Genomic DNA, 21,814 nt, shown 5'->3' on the forward strand with positions numbered 1-21,814 from the left:
GGCTCAGCACACAACCCTGTGGTACACTGGTGTTCAGGGTAAGGGTTGAGGAGGTTTGGTAATCTAACCTAACAGACTGAGATCTGTTGGTTAGGAAGTCCAGATTCCAGTTATAGAGGGAGGTATTGATGCCCAGTTCACTGAGTTTGGTGATCAGTTTGGAGGGGATGATGGTGTTGAATGCTGAACTGAATGATGAACAGCATTCTCACATAGGTGTTATATTGTCAAGGTGGGACTGAGCGGAGTGAAGGACCGTTAAGATGGCATCCTCCGTACTCCTGTTCTGTCGGTAGGTGAATTGGAAGGGGTCCAATGAGGGTGGTAAGCAGGTCTTGGGATGGGCCAGGACTTGCCTTTCGAAGCACTTCATGATGATGGGGGTCAGTGCAACTGGACGGAAGTCATTTAGGCTTGTTGCAGTGGAGTGTGTTGTCACCGGCACGATGGAGGTGGTTTTAAAGCACGTGGGGACAGCTGCCTGGGCTAGTGACAGATTAAATGTCAGTCCAAACCTCAGTCAGCTGCACAGCACAGGCCCTGAGTACGCGTCCGGGGATACCATCCGGACCAGCAGCCTTATGTGCATTAGTCCTGCCCAGTGCCGCACACACATCGGTGGTGAAGAGTGTGAGGGGCTGGTGAGAAAGAACATAAGAAGTCATAGTGGTACAAAGTGGACACAGGTCCCTGACATTGTTAAAGCACGCCAAGATTGTTTGATACTGCACTGTGTAACGCTTTTAATCAGGAAAGAGCATGACCCTTTTAGTTGGGTACAGTTACTGTGTAAGCGCTAAATGGTGAATTTTTCATTGTGTTGCTTTAGGTGTTACATGGGGCAACTTTTTGAGCAATATTTCAGGGCAACAACATAACCAGTTCCTTGTGTTCCAATTGATTAAGTTCTCAAGAAACTGATGGTTAAAGTTCTCAAGACACTTTAGGTTGGTGTGAGAGGGAGTGTATTGTGTGTGCGAGCAACCTGCACGTCACTCATCTTGCACTGGATCAGCACTTTCTGATCACAACAAGTCTGGGCAAATTACTAAGTCAGCACCTGTCAGAGGCTACATTCATTGTTTTGCACTTTTATGATCACCAATAGTATTGGTTTTACCAAAACAAATTACTTTTAAACTCCTAAAAATACATTTTTAAAGGTATATTTTTATAGGTATGTATTTTTAAACTTATACCTATTTTTTTATTTTTATATTTTTAAAATACATACCTATAAAGTATTTTGCTTACAAAATACAAAGCCAAATATGAAAAAATGTATTTTAAATACATGTATCATAAATACTGTCCATCCCTGGTTATCACACCACAGTGACTACTGTGCTGCCCTGTGTGCTGCACTTCACAATACTAAGATACTTTTTAACAGAATCCCTCAACATTAACTGTCTAGCATTTGATTTAGCAGCTGAGGACTCAAACCATTTCTCTATTGTTAGTATAACAACATCAAATTCTCATTAAACCATTTGCCGCAGGCCAGACACGTACATTCAGAGATCTTACATTAAGGCTCTCAATACAAATGAATTGTAATGGCAAATTAATAGATATTGTAATTACCTTTTAATAAACCAACATGAAAATACATGGAACAGTCAGAGACACCAGAAGTTAAATGTCTTTATAACCGGATGGGTTGAAGCAAAACCACATTTACCAACAAACTAGAAACCACCTGAAGGAAAAATGCAGGTACAAAGAGATCATCACCTGTGCCACAGCCTTTCATACCTGAGCTGCTGACATAAGAATGATTTAAATGAATAAGGGACGTTTAACATGTAAGTTTAGTTATTGCACCAGGCAGAAAGATCAAATGGGAGAGACATAGGCCTAAGTAATTATGCACAGGTAAAGTAATTATAATGGCAATTTTGTCCTCAGCAGTTCCTTTTGGGTTGAGTCAGGATTCCATTATTGAAGAGAGAGGGAGGGAAAGAAATAGCTGTCAAAATATTTGAAATATGTAAATCACAATAAAATTCATAAAAGATTACTGTAGTGTCATGATTTGGGGAAAAAAAATGAAAAGGGACCAAAGGCACTGGCATTTTTGACATGGACATTTGGACATTTATATTGTAGGCTATGCAACTGTGCCAGGATCAGAGACAATGGCTAAGTATGACTAACACCTATGATCTCATGCACTTTCACTAGCACAATCCCAGTCATGACACAGCATTGCAACCAACAGTAGGATGCAGTAGGAAAAAGCATTCACATACAAAGTAACACACGTTTATGATTATTTTGAAAACTCTCCAGATTAGACTATAATAAATTTGATTAGTCTACAGATTTCAGTCAACTGGATTTAGTTTTACAATTTATTTCCAGACTCCATCCACTAGAAGCCTTTTTTCTTTTTAAGGTCTAGGCCTATGTTATGATCTGCTGTAAACGGCAAGTTAGACTGAAAAAAATATCTAAATCAATAATTAAAAAAAAAGAAAATACTTTTTAGCATGTAGTGGGGAAAAAAATAGGATAAATAATGTTTTCATGAATGGTGTTTCAGGTACTTTGTTAATCAGTAGCAGTGATGATGATACATTTGATCTGAACGTTACTTTGTTACACGCAAATAATTTCGCTCTTATAAATTACAATATTGCCACTTCTATCTTTGTTCCCGGGCCTTGCCCTGGAACATGTATATGATATTAGCAAGAGTACTTTGGAACAAGAGCGTGAAGAAACTCGTAGTCGGGGCTTACACTTTTTCCACCCCAAAACATGGATAGATCATAATTTTGTATTGAGTGTTGTGTCAGATTTTTGAAAGTGCAGGTTTCGGGTAACGCCCACTGAGTTCCCTGATCCTCGGACAGGCAGGCAGAGTGTAAAATGGCGCACAGCTGTCGGTGGCGGTTCCCTGCTCGGCCCGGAGGGAGCACCAACTCGGGCACCGGGAAGAGAGCGGGCCGAATCCGGGTCACCGCGTCCCTCCGAAATGATACTGGGGCTCATACGAACTCAATTGGGCCAAAGGCCGGTTTCGATGCGGCGGTGCAAGTCTCCGCTGCAATCGAGAGCAACCTGCAGAAATTTCGGGATGTTTTGGGGGAGTCAAGCGGGTCCAGCAGCGGGGAGGTAAGCAAGACCCCAGCTAACTAAGCTAGCTACAGCTCTAGCCAACGTTAGCTGACTTGTGTTTTTTATTTCACATAGCTATTCAGATACATAGCGTACTAGGACACAGTCTTGTCAGCAGTAACGCTTTATTACCTTGTAACAACTTCTGCGGCTTTACCTTCCTAGCGTAACCATAAATGTAGTAACATGCGCTCATCCATGTGCTGTTTTTCTGCTCAGTGAGGAATGGGACTGTTTGCAAAGCAACGTTGGCTGATTTGCTACTAAGCAAGATCTGCCTCTCTAGCTAGCCAATATTGGCTAACACTGGTAATAATGTTAGCTTTATGATAGCGATGAGGGTTAACAGTCAGTGAATAACATGAAACCGACGTTATCGTGTAACGTTAGCTTAACTTACGTTGATGAAGGACAGGTCTGCTCTCTTCGAAGAACAGTAAATTACCCTCAGGTTCACTAATATTATAGTAAGTTATTGTAAGTTCGTTTTAGACTTACATATGTATTTCCAAGTTAACATACCATAACATGAAAACTTTGTCTTGACACTGATTCTCTGGCTTGCACGCGATAGAGCATTATTAGGAAAGCTGTAACGTTATTTGTCACTGCTTTGATTTTGACAGCATTGTCATGAGCTAATCATGCTTATGCAATGCATCAACAAAGTTAGCTAACTGACCACTTAGTTTGTGGTAGATCATCTGCCATCGTAGTATAAACCCCATCTATGGCTTTGCGTGATCAACTGATAGAGAAACCTAACGTTACCCTCTGAAATGTGATTGAGCTGGAAGTGTTACCTGATGTGCGTAAGCTAAGTTGGCTAACAAGCTACTCGGGGACTGCGTGTTCAGTTTCACAGCTAGCTACAGTACGCTTCAGAGAAGTGTCCCCAGTCAGATGAAGTCACTCAACGCAAAACATTCCAGATAACTGAATACTAGGTTTCCGAACATGAAAAATGTGTTATTAAGAAATATGTCCGTGACAGTTGTATGCTGTTTATATGTGCGTGCCAAACTGTCTGGGGTTTAGTCTTGAGCTGATGTCACATTTAACTTGGTTTTATCGGAGTAGCCTGGAGTAGGTAGATATATTTGCCACGGGTGTTTATTCCACAATGATTCTAAAGCTTTAATATCGCCACCGCGTACCAGTTCAAGCTAATGTGTCTTTATAAACATGGGATAGCTAGTCTATCGACAGAATGACTTCTGAGTTACGGGCAACAGCGCTAGCTGGCATCATTAGCTAGCAATCTGCTACTATCAAATACTCTCGCTGCGTTTTTGTTATACATAGCGAGTATTTATAAGTGTGAATATTTCGAGTATGATTAATAAGCTTCCTCCGCGGTTTCTTCCTTAGACTTGGTCCATTCTTAAGGACCGTTATGTATCACGCTAAGTGTCGTAGCAACTGTTAGCTACCATGCTATTGCTGATGCATAGGAAAATGGGAGGTGGACATGTTTTTTTCGTCCTCACTCAGTGCGTAGTACCAAAATAATTTCAGAGATGGCCACACAGGAGAATGTGAATGAGCAATCGTCTTACAGGCATGTAAACTATTACTATATGCGTGAAATTATGATGGAAACGTTTTTTATTGTGACAAATGAAAGCAGTAGTTTGAAAGCAAGCGGTCTGACGGTCAATGTTACAATAACACCGCGCCGTTTGAGAGACACAATTATGTGGGGGTGTGTTACGGCTGAGCTTACAACCATCTTCCCTTCTCGCCATCATACGCTGTAGTAGGAGCACAAGGCGGTGCTGTTTGACATTGTATCTCTTATGAGGATACACTGTGAGGTTATCCAAACCTTTAAGGGATGTTAATAGTGAAACAAAATACGCTGGATTTATTTTAAAAAGGCGCTTATTCTGAAGGTGTCCCTCTTGACAGTTTGTAAACGTGTTTTGTTTTCTATATAATAAAGGACAGCCAACAAGCACGTGTGCGCAACAGTTACTTTGTTGACCTGTCACTAGCAGTATGTGTAGGTTATTTTACTGCAGATGATTCAAAGTTTATAAATCGGTGTTGATACGTTTTAACTAAGGGCTGTAGAATAGAATGCCATTCATTTAGATAAATACTTGTGAATTTGTTAATGTATGCTAAGATGTAAAAAGCATCCTTAACACTGAGCAGTCATGTGTTCGGACATTGTGAAAAGGGACTAAATGGATAGGCCAGGCTGTAGTAGAGGGAAACAAGTTGATTCTTGCACTGAAAACTGGCACATTTTAGGGCTAAGTTTCACTTCTACAGTTGTGGTCTGAAATAAAAACCCCGGTCCCCAAACTAAAGAATTCTTGAATTTCCCCTTGGGGATCAATAAAGTATCTATCTATCTATCTATCTAAAGTAAGTTTGCCACCCGAAATATATGAATACTACTGCAAAGCGAGGGCACAGACAGTCCAAAATCCTCATGGAACTTGCAGCTTGTAAAAAGTTGCAGACGCAGCTTTGTGATTTCATTCAGAGGGGGTTGTTGCGCCTGGGTCGGATTGTGTGGCTCATCGTAGCCTGCTGAGCTCAGGGAGCATCCTGAGGCCAACGTGTGCAGCGCCCCTCCTTAGTGGCTGACGAGCATGGAAAGCACAAAGCTGACTGAACTTGTGTGTTGTGTGGTCTGGTCTGGTCTCGCAGATGGTTTTTACAGTTGAGCATCCTGCGCCGGGGCTGGGAAATCTGAACTTGTGGTTGCTAGGCTCAGTCCTGGAAGCGTTGCCCAGACAAAAAGATTGGGACAACTCTTTTTTTAAATTATTAGCTGTTTATTACTTGATTAAACAGCTTTATCCATACAGTTTTATCTATCAGTTTAAGTAAAAAAGATTGAATGATTAGGTTTGAACACTTTGGTATACTACTAACCAACTTGAGTGTTTAGATTCTTTTTAAAATCAACTGTATTTGTTTGGGAGCTGTTGCATTCAGCCATGTCCTAATGCAAGGAAATGTATGGAGTCTGCCTGTGGCTTAGGCTACTGTTACAATTCGGCATCTGCTTGCACATCTTAAAAGGATCTCCCTTCTCTTCAAAGGATCATAATCAGTAGCAAATGCAAATGGAAGGGGGGTGGGGGCAGAGACGCTGAATAGATGGAGCACATGCTTGCTCTGCCCCACTGATTTCAGCCGGCAGAGAAGAGTCCAGCAGGTGTTTGCCCCATTTCTCTAAAGAAGCTCCAGCCCCTACCCCCCACATCCCCCCACCCCACTCCTCCTCTTCCCAGACGGCACATGGGGTAGGAGCAGGAAGCTTTGTGTCTGCTTTTATTCCTCGGCTTGTGAGGCACAAGCTGGCTATCCCGGCGCAGATGCGGATATCAAAGGGTGCAGGGCAAGTTTCACAACCCCACACACACACACACACACACACACACACACACACACACACACACACACACCTCTCCCCTGGGAGGCTGGCTCACTCGTGGGGCCCTCCCATCCACAGGGCTTTATTATGGCTTTATGAAACCACGCCGAGCCGAGGCAGCCGTGGGCCTTTCTTTGATATGGTTAAGGGGTGGTCTCTTATGTGGAGCTCTGAGGCGCACGCCGCCCGCCGCACCTGACGCCCAGCCCAGCATCCCAGCAAATGGTCATGTTTGTGTAGAGCAGTTGTTTGCTTTTATCCTCGATTTGTTTGTACACATGCTTTTAAAGGCGTACTCAAACAGTCCCCACAAAGGTCACTGATGGAATAATAGCTGTTTGGTCCACCGGAAGTAAACAAAAACAAATTAAAGCCTGTTACTACACAATAAGTAACTAAACCATAACAAAATGGACTAAATTAAACAAAATAAACTAGATTTATTGCTAAAACAACCAACTTTGCTGTGGTTGAATCCGCTCAGTGGAAGGGCTTATTTACTTTACAGGAGGAAAAGTGTGAGAAAAGCCTGCCCTGCCATTCTGCAGTAGACTATGCTGCTGTTTTACGACCCCATGGATGACTGACCCTGACAGAAAGCTTTGTTTCTCTCCCCATCCCTTCCTGTCCCTTTTTTCTGAGTGGTAGGCTGTTTGGTGACCCAGGTGCTGTGGCTGGCCATGTGCTTGGCCAAGGCATGTAGCGCTGGCCTGCCCTTTGTGATGCAGAGAGGAGAAAGGAGTCTTTCCGTGATCTGATCAGAGTTTTTCCCCGTCTCTTTCGTTTCTGCTTGTGTCTGCTCTTCCCCCCACTCCTGTTGCCTCCAAGCTTTCTTGAATGACTCAGGGCTGTAACCGACATTGCACACATGCATAGACACAATCTTTCGTCCTTTTTAAAAAATAAATATGCTCAGATTTTTTTTTTCTGTTGTCTTTCTTTTGTGCAGTGCTACTTCCCCAACTTACTTTTGTTTTACACTTTGCTCTGTAGTACTTACAGTACACTCTCACTACGTAGCTACGTAGTATACTCTCTCACCACTGCTTTCTTACATCACAGTAGACATCACATCTTCATGGCTTCAAATGCAGTAAGACTATGCAGCGGTAGCATGTCGATGCAGCACTGTTCTCTGTGACTAAACACAAGTTGATGGTGTTGTTTACATGTCTTAGTGGCTCACTCTGTGGCGCCGTGCAGGATGTGGTTTGTATTAAATGGGTTCTTTCTGACATGTTAGGTGAGTGCTGTTTTACTGATGTGTTTTTTCCCCCCTTCCGTTTTAAGCGATGATCACAGTCTTAGATCAGCAGCAGTTGGTTGTTTACATTTTGTGTGCTCCACACTGTTCCCAGGCATCACAAGATGTTGATGTTGACATGCTGCAGGGTCTTCTCCCCCTCTCCCTCTCCCTCCCTCTCTCTCTCTCTCTCTCTCTCTCCCTCTCTCTCTCCCTCTCTCTCTCTCTCTCTCTCTCTCTCTCTCTCTCTCTCTCTCTCTCTGACCTGCTGTTGTGTGTTTGAATGTGGGAGTGTCTCCCTCTCTGTGGCTTCTCTGTGGTGTTCTCGTGTGCTAGGGACTCCCTCTTCGACAAGGCTGTGGGATGTTATTTACATGATGCACACGGCCTGGAGCTCTGAACTAGTGCAGGATGTGGTTTAACAACCTGGGGTTTGCATGCCTCACTGCCTGGTGGCGTGGGATGTGTTCATGTGTTTCACAGTTGGATGGAAGCGGAGCCATTCACGGATGCCGCCCCAGCTTTAAAAAGCTTGCTGAACGTTAACACACCCTAATGTCTGCCCTAACAGCAGACAACACGGAGTTGAATGTTACAATTTGCATTTTTTTTTTTTTGCCTTGATCTCTGACGTTAGCAGGATGCTGTTTACATGTCGGAAGCGAGTCTCCTGTACAGTCCTGACCTGTACGGTGGGGTTTGGGTGTCACCTACGCATGCAAATAAGAGGAGTGTGTGAACGAGAGTGCTTAGAGCTGGGGTGTTGAGTTCTACTGTGCAGTTATCCACACGATGACTTCAGAGCCAAACGATTGGCCTTTTGATGAGTTTTGCAAGACTTGATTCTACCTCCTCTTGTGATAGATAGCTATAGCTGATAGCTATCAAGCCAAGCACCTAATACTGAATGTGGAAGATAACATTGATATAAACAAAAAACGAAACCTTTTTAATGTGTCTGCTATGTTTTATAAGACATATCATGAGTGAAATAAGCAATCAATGTCATTGCTGAAGATTTCTATTTCGGATCTACGTTTCGACCGATCAGTCACAGCCCAGGTGGGCTGATTCAGGCATTACATTTACATGTGTTAATGTAGCAGACACTTTTTCCAAAGCGACTTATGTCAATTATAGTACAACGGCATTGTTACATTGTCCTCCGATCAACTTTTCTGGCTACTGCATTCTAGCCCAGCTCCTTAACCACTACACTACCACTGTCCACTTGCATTATGAGGTTACAGAAGTAATCCTGGTTGATCCAAAAACGTATGGGTGTAATAAACTGCTAGAATGCATCTCTAAAAACAGAAAGCTGAAAGCAGCATTGAAGTAGTGCCTCCCCCCCCGTTCAGTGTGTGTGTGTGGGGCGGGCGGGGGGGGGGGTGGGGGTGGTTGGTGGCTGGGTTGGCCAGGTGGGTCACCTGACCTATTTAGAGGCAAAAGAAGTGCTGCCCTTCACGCATGCTGTCCATTCTCTCCATCATCCATCCCCCGTCCAGTTGGAAACACACTGCTCTGTGGAGCACAGCTGATGTCACCTGCTGCACATGGGCCCATCACCTACTCCTCACTGGATAGATTAGATCATAGACCTCAGTTTGATTACAGTTTTGATTGTTTTTAAAGGTCCTGGACGAGCTGTGAGAATAGAAAGGATGATGCTTGTTGATACTATTGGTGGATACAGGTAACTTTGCTGTGGTCATTAGGTGCATATCAGTGCTGTTTAGGTTTCAGGAGTACTGGAACATCCTACATTGAGCCCTCACTTCAGTGTTGCCTGCGGTGGCCCAGACTGCTCACTTCAGAGCTACCTGATTCAAATGCCCCTCATCCAGCCTTAACTCAAGCCTGGGCCTGTCATACAACCTTGGTCCTGACCTGTATGTAATGCAATGTTGGCAGAAGCAGAGAAACACACATGGAACACACTCCTTTAGTGAAGTTTCATCCTCCAGTGCCTCGTGCCAAATCAGAACAGCTTAGAGGACACCTACGCGGCGTTCGCTCTCGTCAGATTTGCCTCTGGGCGTGTCGTCACAGGGGGACGCTTCCTAGGCGCGCACACACACACACACACACACACACACACACTGCCTGTGCAGTTTATTAGAGAACACAACGCTCAATCTAGACACATACGTAGTACTGTACCCAGGATAGATATTAGTCACCTCCTTAGATGCAGGAGCAGATGTGGCAACTGCATCAGAGAAACATGAAATGTAAATTAATGTTTCAGTCTTTGAAACAACCACTTGGTTGTCTTGATAACAATAGTGTCCGAAGCTATCCCCGCCTGTGCTGTAATTTTCATCAATTGTGTGGTCTGATATCTGTTATCTTTGCCATACATTAAAGGGATATGATAGGCCAGTCATGCTGCTGGATCCATACGTTAAAGGGATATGATGGGCCAGTCATGCTGCTGGTAGGCCTGTCACGATAACAAATTTTGCTGGACGATAAATTGTCTCAGAAATTATTGCGATAAGCGATAATATTGTCGTTCTGAGAATTTTCCTCGGGAAGAGGAAGACGGCCCACTTGTTGTGTTTTTTTTCCCCAACTGGGAAAACTGCAGCGGATGATTGTGTTTTAGATGCATATGCATGTTTGTTGTGTTGCCGCTTTTAATTGCGACTGTTTTCCAACAAATGCGACACACCGACTCGCACGCGTTCAGTGGTTCACCACGGGCATTCGGTTTAAATCCGAAATGCTCCCACACTGCAGCTGTCGCGTCTGGCTTAGAAACAATTCCATCTTTTTTGTCTTTATTAGGCGTAGCCTACTGGAACTCGCAACTAGCTTACCGGTGCCTACCGGTATACTTCTCACGCGGCTTTTTAGCTGCACTCTGTGGTAGGATACACCAGTAGTCCCGCCTCCCCACACACCATGCGACTGACAAGTGACTGACATGAGGGTTCACTCATCGTTACTCTAAGGACCCGAGAGAGGGAGAGAGAGAGACGAGGAAAACAAACAAGCAAATGGCATTTATCGCGGCCAGAAAAATTATCGAGCTAATTTTAATTATCATGCGATTAATTGATTTATTGAATATCGCGACAGGCCTAGCTGCTGGATCCATACGTTAAAGGGATATGATAGGCCAGTCATGCTGCTGGATCCATACGTTAAAGGGATATGATAGGCCAGTCATGCTGCTGGATCCATATGTTAAAGGGATATGATAGGCCAATCATGCTGCTGGATCTCGTGAGTGGAAATGAACAAGCGGTCAGTAGCAATTGACCTTCTTGTGAAGTTGACAGTTTGCAACATCAATTGCATGTTGTTTACCTACGTCAGCGTCTATACCCTTGAAATGTGTACCTTTTGTAGTGTGTTTCCGGCCCAGTTTTGTTCTCTGATGCTGATGGTATGTTTCAACATAAATGCCTAATAACAGCGTCTACTGAAGTGAACGCATGTGGTCGTGTTGCTTCTGAGAAGAAACTTGTGGCACCAGGGGAAAAGCACAAGGGCTGAAAGTTACACAATGTGTCACAAGTGAATTTCCCATAATGCCCCTGATGGCTTTGACCTCTGATGGGAAGTGGTAATGTCTCTTGTTTCTGTAATGTCACCTCGGGGGTCCCAGTCAGACTCTCTTTGACGTTAAACAATCAGTCAAACCCACAGGGTCAAATGAGTCAGAACACCTTTCTTGGATTCTATCACTAGCCTCCACCCCACACACACACACACACACACACACACACACACACACACACACACACGCACACACACTCTCAAACACACACACACACACACACACACACACACACGCACACACACTCTCTAACGCACACACACACAAAAGCATCAATACTCGGCCCATGTCACGCAACACAGGAACAGCTGCTCCTAAGTGGACCTGTGGTCATTTTATATACGAGTGACTCACCTCTTCCTGAAACCTTCAAGGCAATGTGCTCAATGTGTCTCTACCTGAAGCTCAGTGCAGCAGGCCTGTGAATAGTGGCAGGCAGTGAGTGGTGATTTCATGCGGCTAATGGATGTGGTGGCAGAGAGAGAGAAAGTCAGTGCACTGTTGTAAATGTCACACAAAAGGCTGTCAGTACAATACAACACTTTGCTCATGACCTCTATCTTCTGTTCTCATTCTTTCTCATTCTTTCTTACTCTCTCTCTCTCTCTGTCTCTCTTTCTCTCTGGCTCCCCTTTCTCCTTTTCTCTGTCTCTGTCTCTCTCTCACTTTTTTTGTCATGCTCTCTAAATCACTACGCCACTCAGTGGAAAGTGTTCACACCTTCTTCAGCAGAAGAGTCAGCTCGAATAGAAGTGCAATAGCCTCATTATTATCTGCATTTGCACTTAATGTATTCAGTGACTAATTATGGTTTCAATTTGAGAGGCTGTGAAGCACATTGGGACTCCCAGAGTGTCAAGCACCTTTATGATGCACGTAATGATCATACTAAATGAGTAAAGGGTTCTGTCCTGAGTGCCTTTCAGTCTGAGAATGACTGTTTGGGGAGGAAGGAGAGACTCCAAAAGTGGTCACCCTGCTGCGATGTCTGTTGTAGTTGTACAATAAGATGGATTTTATGAGCACGTTTGTTCTGTTTACAGGAAGAGGCGTTCGGTGGCTTTTGTACAGTCAGTGAAGGCAGAAGAATACATAGTCCTGCAAGGACCTTTTCAGGTGAGCCAAACGCTAGTGAGGTTGACTAATTAACCAGTTAAAAAAAATCAGCACAGATAATTCTGTTGGAATACTGATGACTAAAAGACTAATCTTTTTTCTCTATTTTGTTTTTTGTTTGTTTGTTTGTTTGTTTGTTTTTTCTTAGTCCCACCATCAGCTCCTGAAACTCCAGAGAAGAAGCCCAGGGGGCGTCCGCCCAGGGCACAGGCCACACACAGAGTGGGCAGCGCCACTGGCCCCGTGCCTGCGCCTTCTGTGCCCTCCTCTCTCCCCCACAGAGATGGCACAGTCTCGCACACAGAGAAGGTCAAGCGGCCGCCGGGAAGGCCTCCCGGGTCAGGCGAGAAGAGGAGAGGCCGCCCGCCAGCCTCCGCTAGCCACAGGGGCTGGCACCAGAGCGGCCAGGGGTCATCGGACGAGGCACCGGCCGGAGGCGTTGCCGGCGCAAACGAACACGGTCCGACGGCAGCCCAACACGGCAAGCACGCAGGGGACGAGCGGGAGGGGGGTAAGATGTCCAAGCTGGGCAAAGTGCCCAAGCTGAAGAGGCTGCAGGATGTCAAGATGGGCCCGCTCAAGTCGCGGCTCAAGGCAGTGGCTCGGAAGGGCGTGCCGGTGCCCGTCGTGCCAAGGCGGAGGAGGGGGAGGCCGCCCTCAGCGGAGCGCCTGAAAGCGGAGGCTGCCGCAGCTGCCGCTCGCTCAGGCTCGTCTGCTGCCACTGCTTTCGCCGAGCTGTCCCTTCCAGACCCACGCACCGTCAAACAGAAGGCCTTCAGGGTGCGCGGCAGGGACAGAGGGCTGGACCTCCAGGCTGCCCAGCAGCAGCAGCAGCAGCAGCAACATGCCAAGCTCAGGGCTCCCCACGCCGACTCGCAACCCGACATCCCCACGGAACCCCACAGCCCGCCTTCCTCGAAGTTCGGGAGGCCCCTGGGGCTGCGTCAGAGCCCGCGCCACATCAAGCCCGTGCGCATCGTGCCCCCTTCCAAGCGCACGGACGCCACCATTGCCAAACAGCTACTGCAGCGTGCCAAGAAAGGTGCCCAGAAGAAGAAGCTCCTGGAGAAGGAGAGCGTTGGCAGCGGTGGACCGCCGGGCATGGACACGGGTATCCGGCGCCGGCGGAGGACCCCGCTCAAGAACATCCGGCAGTTCATCATGCCCGTGGTGAGCACCGTGTCCCGGCGCATCATTAAGACGCCCAAGCGATTCATCGAGGACGAGACCAGCTTCAGCGCCCCACCTCCCCAGAAGGTGTCCCGCCTGGACACGCCCGCGTACATCTCGGCGTCCGTGGCGACAGTGGCCGCCTCCCAGCCCAACGCGGCGCCTTCCCCCACGCTGGCGGCCACTTCCTCCCCCTCGTCCGCCGCGTCTGCGGGTCCTGCCGCCGGCACCGCCGCCGTGGACACTCTTCCCCCTCCCCCTCCCCCCGTGGTGTCCGTTGTCCCCACCAACAGTGGCAGCGGCGGCAGCGTCCCCCCGGGTCTCCTGAACAACGCGGCGATGGCCGCAGCGTCGGGCGGAAGCTGCAACAACAGCACCAGCAATGGCGGGCGCTTCAGCAGCAGCGCGGCGTCGTGCGGCTCCAGCGCCGTCTCGCAGCACTCCTCGCAGCTCTCGTCCGGCGAGTCCTCGCGCTCCAGCAGCCCCAGCCTGGACGACTCGTCCTGCGACTCGCAGGCCTCGGAGGGCACGCAGGCGCTGTCCGAGGAGCCCGACCGCTCGCCGGGCTCGTCCCAGGGCGACCACGAGCGGGAGGAGGAGGAGGAGGCCGCACTGATGCGTTCCTCGCGCCCGACCTCGCCGCCGTCCGAGCACGAGCGGGAGCACACGAGGCTGCTGGAGAGAGGGCGACGTGGGCGGCGTGGGCAGGGTGTGAGGAGCGGCGCCGGCTTGGTGGGCAGGGGCAGAAGTGGCCTGATGGGGCCGAGGAAGAAGACCATCATCAGCCCAGCCACCGGCATCCTCATGTCGTCCTCGCAGGTGGGCGCGCACCAGGCCTCCTCGGGCTCGTCCCCTCCTCCCCCTCAGCAGCTGCACCCGCCGCCAGGCTCCTCGTCCAGTGCGGCGGGCGGCGGGGACCACCACCCCCACTCCTCATGGATCATGCCACGCAGCATCGCCCCGTTCCTCTCCGGCCCCGCCATGCACGCGGCGTGCCACGACAAGCGGCGCTCCATCCTGCGCGAGCCCACCTTCCGCTGGTCGTCGGCGCCCTCCCACAAACCCGAGTGCTTCTCCTCGGCCAAGTACGCCAAGGAGGGCCTCATCCGCAAGCCCGTTTTCGACAACTTCCGGCCCCCGCCGCTGACCGCCGAAGACGTGGGCTTGGTCCCCGGCTCGGTCTCTGGAGGCGCGCCGCCCTCCGGGTTCACGGCCTCCCCCAGCGGCAGCGCTGGATCGAGCAGCCGGCTCTTCTCTCCCCTGCACCACCACCACCATCAGCACACCTCCTCCCGCTTCGAGGGCGCGTACCCCAAACGCAGCCCGCTGCTCCGCGCCCCGCGCTTCACCCCCAGCGAGGCCCACTCGCGTATCTTCGAGTCGGTCACCCTCCCCGCGTCCTCCGGCAGCAGTCCTGGCTCGCTATCCCCCCTGCAAGGCTCCTCTCCGTCCGGTAGGAGCCTGCGCCACAGGAAGAGGAGGACCTTAGGAGCACCGGTGAGCGGACAACCTCGGTCTCCCTCGCACTCCATGACCCGGAGGAGCAGTCAGCCGGGTTTCAAGATGGGCAACAGTCCCTCTGATCACAGGGGCAGCTCGAGCGGCAACGCCAGTAACTCCACGTCCCTGACGGGGGTGGCCGGTAGCCCACTCGCTCCAAGTGCCTTAACCCAGCCTCCCTTCAGCACCTTGTCTCCAGGCGCTGCGGGCCTCTCCGGCCACGGTGGCACCGATGGACGCAAAGCTTCCTCTGCGGCCGCACCGGGCGGCCTGGGCGGCGTCGGCAACTCAGCTGGCTCGTCATCGTCCTCCCCGTCACAGCTCTTTCCCCTCTTCGGGCCCGGTGGCGGTGGCGGCGGGAAGACGACTCGTGAGAGGAACCTCTCAGCCGGACATGAGGCGTCCACCAAGGAGAAGGACAGGGAGTCGGAGAGGAGCCGCGAGCGAGAGAAGGAGAACAAGCGCGAGGGGAGGAAGGACAGGGAGCGCAAGGGGAAGGACACGTCCTCCCACTCGGCGTCCGGCTTGTTCGTCATGGACGGGAAGGACTTGGAAAAGTCAGTCCCGACGCTTGCCCACAGAAAGACCCCAGGGAGGAAGAAATCTGTGTCGGCCGACTCCGGGGCTGAGGCTTCCCCAGCTGATAGCAACACTGTCAGCAGCACGCCCTCGTCCAACGGCCGGCCTTCCAAGAAAGACCGGCCGCCTGACTGGAATGCAGACGCGGACAGAGGAGGAGAAAAGGAGGATCAAGAGAAGACGAGTATGCCGGTACCGCCAGGGCAAACGGGCAAAGCCCCCACCACCAACCCTACACTGGAGTCCGTGTTGAACCGTGCAGAGAAACAACCGGTGGCCGACAAGCAACTGGCCGGGCTGCTGAAGAAGGCGAAAGCACAGCTGCATAATATTGAGAAGTCCTTAAAGCCAGTAGATCAGCCCAAAGTGCAGGTGAGGTGGTGCACATCTCCCCAGGGTGTCTGCATGGTCTTAAAAAATTTAAAGAATTCTAAAATAATATGAATTTTTGGCCTAAAAAAGTTACTTGTAGCTTGTATTTGTTGCATTTACTTTGCGAATGATTCTGTTTTACCAGTATGTTGAGATTTGTTTTACCAGTATGGAAATGAAATCAGTCTTAAATGTCCTTCATAATAGTCAAAGTCAAAATGGTCTTAAAAAGTCTTAAAGGAGAATTTTTCACATAGATCTCTCATAGTTTCTCAAGGTCACCGAGTACTGTCGGTACAAAAAAAACTAAAACAATCGGTTCTACCTTGCTCAAGTTGCTGCAGCCAACAGCTAGAGCTGCCAGGCAGCTACAGTGCTACATTCTTGGGGCATTTTGTTCATGAGCCCCCATGTTCATGCCCCCAGAGTGTAGCACTTGAGCCTCCCCTCTGATAGGTCTTTTGCCTCTTAGCACAAAGTTTCGGCTAAGACAGGATAAAAGTGTTATCGAAAGGCATGAAATGAGTCACCATCACATAAAATACATTCTCAAAAGTTCAAAATGAAATTTGGGAAAGTCCAGAGTTGGGTGTCACAGCACCAGGGGAATTCTCAGCTTTGTCTTTGATGTGAGATCAGAATGGGGGAGGGTTACTGAATGCTGCTGCTTTCACAGATATGAAGTGTGTTTTTTCTACATTGTCTTGTAGTGCAGTGTCTCTTCCTACATTGTCTTACTGTGTGTTTGGAAAGTTAGAGGTCATACAGTGTGTTGATCTCTGACCCTGACCATGTTTGTTTGTTTGTTTGTTTGTTTGCTTGCTATTTCCGAAAGGGTCAGGAGAGTGACTCCTCGGAGACGTCTGTGCGCGGTCCCCGCATCAAGCATGTGTGTCGGCGTGCCGCGGTCGCTCTGGGCCGACATCGGGCCGTGTTCCCAGACGACATGCCCACCCTCAGTGCCTTGCCCTGGGAGGAGAGGGAGAAGATCCTGTCTTCCATGGGGAACGATGGTGAGACATGGGATAGAAGTGGTGTTTCTCTCACCCTACCCCACACACACATATTGTCCATACACATGTAGCGTCCCCCACCTCTCCTGCTGTTAATTGGAGTGCGCTCCCCGAATTCTTTAAATTGCGAGAAATCTCTTTCTCTAAGGTTTAATTAATGCAGTATTATAAATAGGTAATTATCACTAATGTTTAAACACTTCTGTTATAACCACTGTTTTAAATTGTACTAAACAGATAATAAATCCTGTCACACTTAACAGAATACACTAGGCTATATCACTCAAGTGACTACCAACTAAGACCTAGTATAATACTGTAGGCCTATTCAACTAATAAGACTTGTCAAAATTAAATTCTGTGAACTATGCACTTAACACTAACTTTATCTCTGGAGGTAAATTCACTGCTTTAGCATAATCAACCTTATAAATAAGCTATATGCAATATCCATGCAATATCACTTTTAAAGTCATTAAACATGTGCACTAGCAATTATCAAACCAACATGAATTATTCAAAAGGCAAACACAAATACGTTTAACTATTTACTTCGAAAAAAAATACACACCTACAGTATATACACATTCAAATTTCAACCAAAATGACCTTGCATTTAGTCCTTTAGCAAATGCACCAACTCAAATCAATATACTCCCAATGCAAATCAAAACCAAAACATCTAGCTGGCAAAAGCTAAATACACAGAAATTCACACCAAACCCACACACACACACACACACACACACACACACACTGTAACGTGTGTCTCTGACACAAGAAAAGAAAATTATTATGTTGGGCTGCCGTGTCATTAAGACCCCCTCACCCTTCCTGTTTTAAAGTTGACAAGAAAAGAAACACAACACAGCATATGGTTTTCAAGCAGGTGATGCAGTGTATTAAACAAAATGTCATTCAGTTCAGGACGTCGTCGACAACAGTTCAATAGATCTAACAAAATTCTACGTCTATGGTGACGCACACAAACAAAACAATAACCAAAAAACAAACAAATGAAAACGAGCGGCCTAGGAGGGGCTGGCAGCAAGTGTTCCTGTGTGTGTGTGTGTGTGTGTGTGTGTGTGTGTGTGTGTGTGTGTGTAGCCTATATGAGCGTGTGTGTGTCCCGGGAGGAGAGCAGCAAAGAAGAGGTGAAAACGACGGAGGCCTAGTTGAAACCGAAGTTTTTGGAGGAGGTTTAGGGAGGTATAGGCTCGATTAGCCAGGCAAAAAGTGTAGCCTAACACTTCGCACTAATCCAATAGCACAGTACCTTCATAATCCACACGTCCGTTCCGAAAATCCACGTTCACTTCCAGTAGTCCAATAGGTCCATAGATTTTAGTTTACTTCCAGTAGTCCAATAGGTCCATAGGTTTTAGTTTACTTCCATCAAAGCGCTTCCGAACTTCCACCGAGCTACCGCAACCTCCGACACAACGCATTGACTGAACATTCAACTCCCCGCCTGTTTGACAGCTCACTTCCTATTTTGTTTAAAGCGTGACTCCAGCTCATGACCTCCACCACACCTGATTGACTAGTCAATTAGAAGGTCACTAAGCCAGCGAACTACTTCAAGTGACAATAGTGAGGAAGTGATATATAATAAAAGTGTGATGTAGTGAAAATAAGTAAATAAATATATTTGGGTGGATTCAATATTTTACATGACAGAAACGTGATTCTGTCACAACACACACTCTCTCTCTCTCTCTCTCTCTTTCTTTCTCTCGCTCTCTCTCTCACAGTCCCCTCGTTACACCAGCCACATGACCAACAGTGCACATGCCTCCACTCCTATCACTATATGCAGCCATTCAGTCCATGACAACATTGTTTGTTTTTGTTTGTTTGCTATCAGACAAATCGTCAGTGGCAGGCTCGGAGGAGGCTGAGCCACAGACCCCTCCCCTTAAGCCAGTGACGAGGCAAAAGCCGATCCACGAGGCCCAGCCCAAGAAGGGCCGGCGGTCCAGGCGCTGCGGGCAGTGTCCTGGATGCCAGGTCCCCGAGGACTGTGGCGTCTGCACCAACTGCCTGGACAAGCCCAAGTTTGGTGGACGCAACATCAAGAAACAGTGCTGCAAGTGAGTCTGGGTCCCCTGGACCGGCAGATTCTTATAAACATTTACATGTATTCATTTAGTAAACGCTTTTTTGTAAGTCTTTTTCATCCAAAATGAGGAATAACATTCAAGCTGCAGTACAGAGGAGACCTTAGGTAGCAAACAATACTACATCAATCAATACTATTACCAGAGGATGAGAGTGCAGCAGTTTTAAGTGCTAGTCAAAGTGTAGTTGAAGGAGAAAGTATCATAATATCTTAAATATATTTTTCTTCCTTAATTCAGGCCTTCAGTACATGTCTTACTCCGTCTGGGATTGTAGAAGGGCAGGCATTAACTTTGATCTGGAGCAGAATGAATGTTTTTTTTTTGTTCAGTTGATTGATTGATTTTCTGTGTGTGTGTGACTGGTGGTGGTTTGTGAGGTCACCCTTTTACTGTAAAGTGCTTTTCGGTGCCTTGAAAAGCTCTATATAGATGCAATGTAGTGATTGTTGTGAAAATAGTTGTGATTGTTGTTGGAAAGTCATTGTTGTTGGTTCTGTCATTGCAGAATGAGGAAGTGCCAGAACTTGCAGTGGATGCCTTCAAAAATGTTTATCCAAAAGCAAGTGAAAGGTCTGTGTCGGGAAAAAAATCAATCCATTTATCAATCCCCCAATTGTTTAATTTCTTATCCAAAGATTGGACATCAATCCATTCTTATGTCTTAACTCTGTGTTGTCCCCCCAATGTCTTCTGTTTGTAGGTAAAAAGGACAAGAAGAAGAACAGAATGTCTGAAAAAAAGGAGTTGCATTACTCAGTGAGCACAGCTGCCCCAGAGGCCAAGCCTGCGCTGAGAGAGGGCCCTTCTCAGAAGAAGAGCGATGCGCTGCCCTCCAAGGCAGCAGAGGAGAAGCTGAAGCAGCAACAGCAGGAGGAAGAGGAGGAGGAGGAGGAGGAAGAGGACTGCTCCCCGACCCCTGAGCCAAGTCCTCCACCCGAGGAGGAGGATCCCTCATCACCACCCTCCACCCCCACACCCGAGGAGTCCAAGCAGCCCCCGCCGCTCAGCAGTGCTCCCTCCAGGAAGGATCGGAAACTGCAGCAGCAGCAGGGCACCACGTCTCCCCCGTCCGGCCATAAAGACCCTTCCCCATCGCCTCCCACCCCGTCACAATCCCCAGGCCAGACACCCCCCCAGAGGTCCCCTCAGAACCCCCCCCACTCCAAGAAGGAGCCGCTCGCCAAACCCCCCTCTGATGGCAAAAAGCCCCAGCAGCAGCTAGCGTCCCAGCCTCCTGTGCCTGACACAGGTCAGTGCTGGCTCCTGCGCCTGGACCCTGTTGAGCTGAATTATCATGATGTGAATGAAAGCATCTTTGCTTTAATGTCTCATCCACTCTTTTTTTCTGCCTTTTCACCTGTTCAGGGCCCGACACAAAACACTTGAAGAAACTCGCTGCACGCTGTGCTCCAGCGCCCAAGCCCAAACTAAAGGAGAAGGTGGGTTTGAGTTTTGCTCTCCGTCTTCTGACCTCTCATAGAGCCACTGTTGTTGTCTCAAGAGGAAGTTTCTGTTGACTTTTCCGCTGTAACGGATGTCCTGTGTTTGCCACACCCCACCCCCCCCCCCCCCAGCAGGAGAAGCAGGTAGCCATTAAACCGGACGGCGGTACTTTAAACTCCTTGAGCACTCCCTCGACTGGGGTTCGGACCGAGCAGCAGCAGCAGACGGCGCCCTGCGACGGAGTGCGACGCATCAGAGTGGATTTCAAGGAGAGCCATGACATCGACAACGTGTGGGAGATGGGCGGCCTGAGCGTCCTCACATCTGTGCCTATCACGCCGCGTGTGCTGTGCTTCCTGTGCGCCAGCAGCGGGAACGTGGAGGTGAGGCCGCCGCTCACGTTGCTGGCCGCCGAGTGGTCAGCGCAGGGATTAAAGTTCTCCGTCGCTACGATGAATGTCCATCAGTTGGTGTCTGTAGAGGCCATGATATCATTAAAAGATGTCCTAACCCTAGGACAAGTATGTGTCTCTTCAGGCACACATGGTAGATAATGAATCGCTTTTATTTTGAAACTTATTTCATTCTCATGGCTCCTCCTGGTTACAATGAGTGGTGTAACAAAGGCGTTGTCATGGCAGCATTGGTGCTGTTGTAAGTAGTCCCAGCGGTGGGAACTCCCCAGATTTAGTTTTGTTTACATGTTTTGTCACGAATTTTTGACCTGAATTGGCCTTTGGTCGTCTTCTCACCCTGTGTACTGGTTGTCCATATCAGAGCTTTATAAGAGATATGATAGTCCGTATGTTGACGTGCAGTCATTTCCGTAACAGTCAAATAGGCGTTCTTCAGGTGTTATTTGTCAGCCATTCAGCTGTTTGTGGATTGGCACCTGTGTTTGAATCAGGAATTAGTGAAAGCCTTCAAACAGTCTTCATAGTTTATCACATTAGATCCAGCTTGAAAGCCTAAAAGACTGCAATGAATTAAACAGACCAGTGGTTTTCTACGCTCCTTGAAAGTAGTGTGGAAAGTACTTGACTTTTAGATAAACAAATTCAAGGACTCAAGTCCGTGGCATTTATCAAGAGCCCTGAAAAGTGCTTGAATATTCTGTCGACTGCTGCATGAAACGGCATGTCTGTCTCGCTCCCTCCAGTC

The 21,814-nt window shown here is 48.1% G+C and overlaps 1 protein-coding gene across 4 annotated transcripts in view; it reads left to right on the forward strand.

The window, feature by feature from the left end:
• The first annotated feature begins 2,877 nt into the window (after window positions 1-2,877).
• The window catches only part of kmt2a (lysine (K)-specific methyltransferase 2A), a 43,544-nt gene continuing 24,607 nt past the window's right edge, over window positions 2,878-21,814 (forward strand). For 2 of the 4 annotated variants that reach the window (XM_076290981.1, XM_076290983.1), the window contains exons 1-9: window positions 2,878-3,123; window positions 12,381-12,453; window positions 12,602-16,074; window positions 16,910-17,087; window positions 18,955-19,180; window positions 19,716-19,780; window positions 19,911-20,459; window positions 20,576-20,649; window positions 20,785-21,036. In XM_076290981.1, coding sequence (XP_076147096.1) covers window positions 2,878-3,123; window positions 12,381-12,453; window positions 12,602-16,074; window positions 16,910-17,087; window positions 18,955-19,180; window positions 19,716-19,780; window positions 19,911-20,459; window positions 20,576-20,649; window positions 20,785-21,036 — 5,136 coding nt within the window. The remainder of the gene's footprint in view (window positions 3,124-12,380; window positions 12,454-12,601; window positions 16,075-16,909; window positions 17,088-18,954; window positions 19,181-19,715; window positions 19,781-19,910; window positions 20,460-20,575; window positions 20,650-20,784; window positions 21,037-21,814) is intronic. The other 2 variants (XM_076290982.1, XM_076290984.1) reach the window with 2 other exon arrangements.

Source organism: Alosa pseudoharengus, unplaced genomic scaffold, assembly GCF_046254945.1.
Source record: "Alosa pseudoharengus isolate Yale_2024_CS ecotype anadromous, Long Island Sound unplaced genomic scaffold, YU_APseudo_1.1 YU_APseudo_1.1_scf_18, whole genome shotgun sequence".
Taxonomy (NCBI): Eukaryota; Metazoa; Chordata; class Actinopteri; order Clupeiformes; family Clupeidae; genus Alosa; species Alosa pseudoharengus.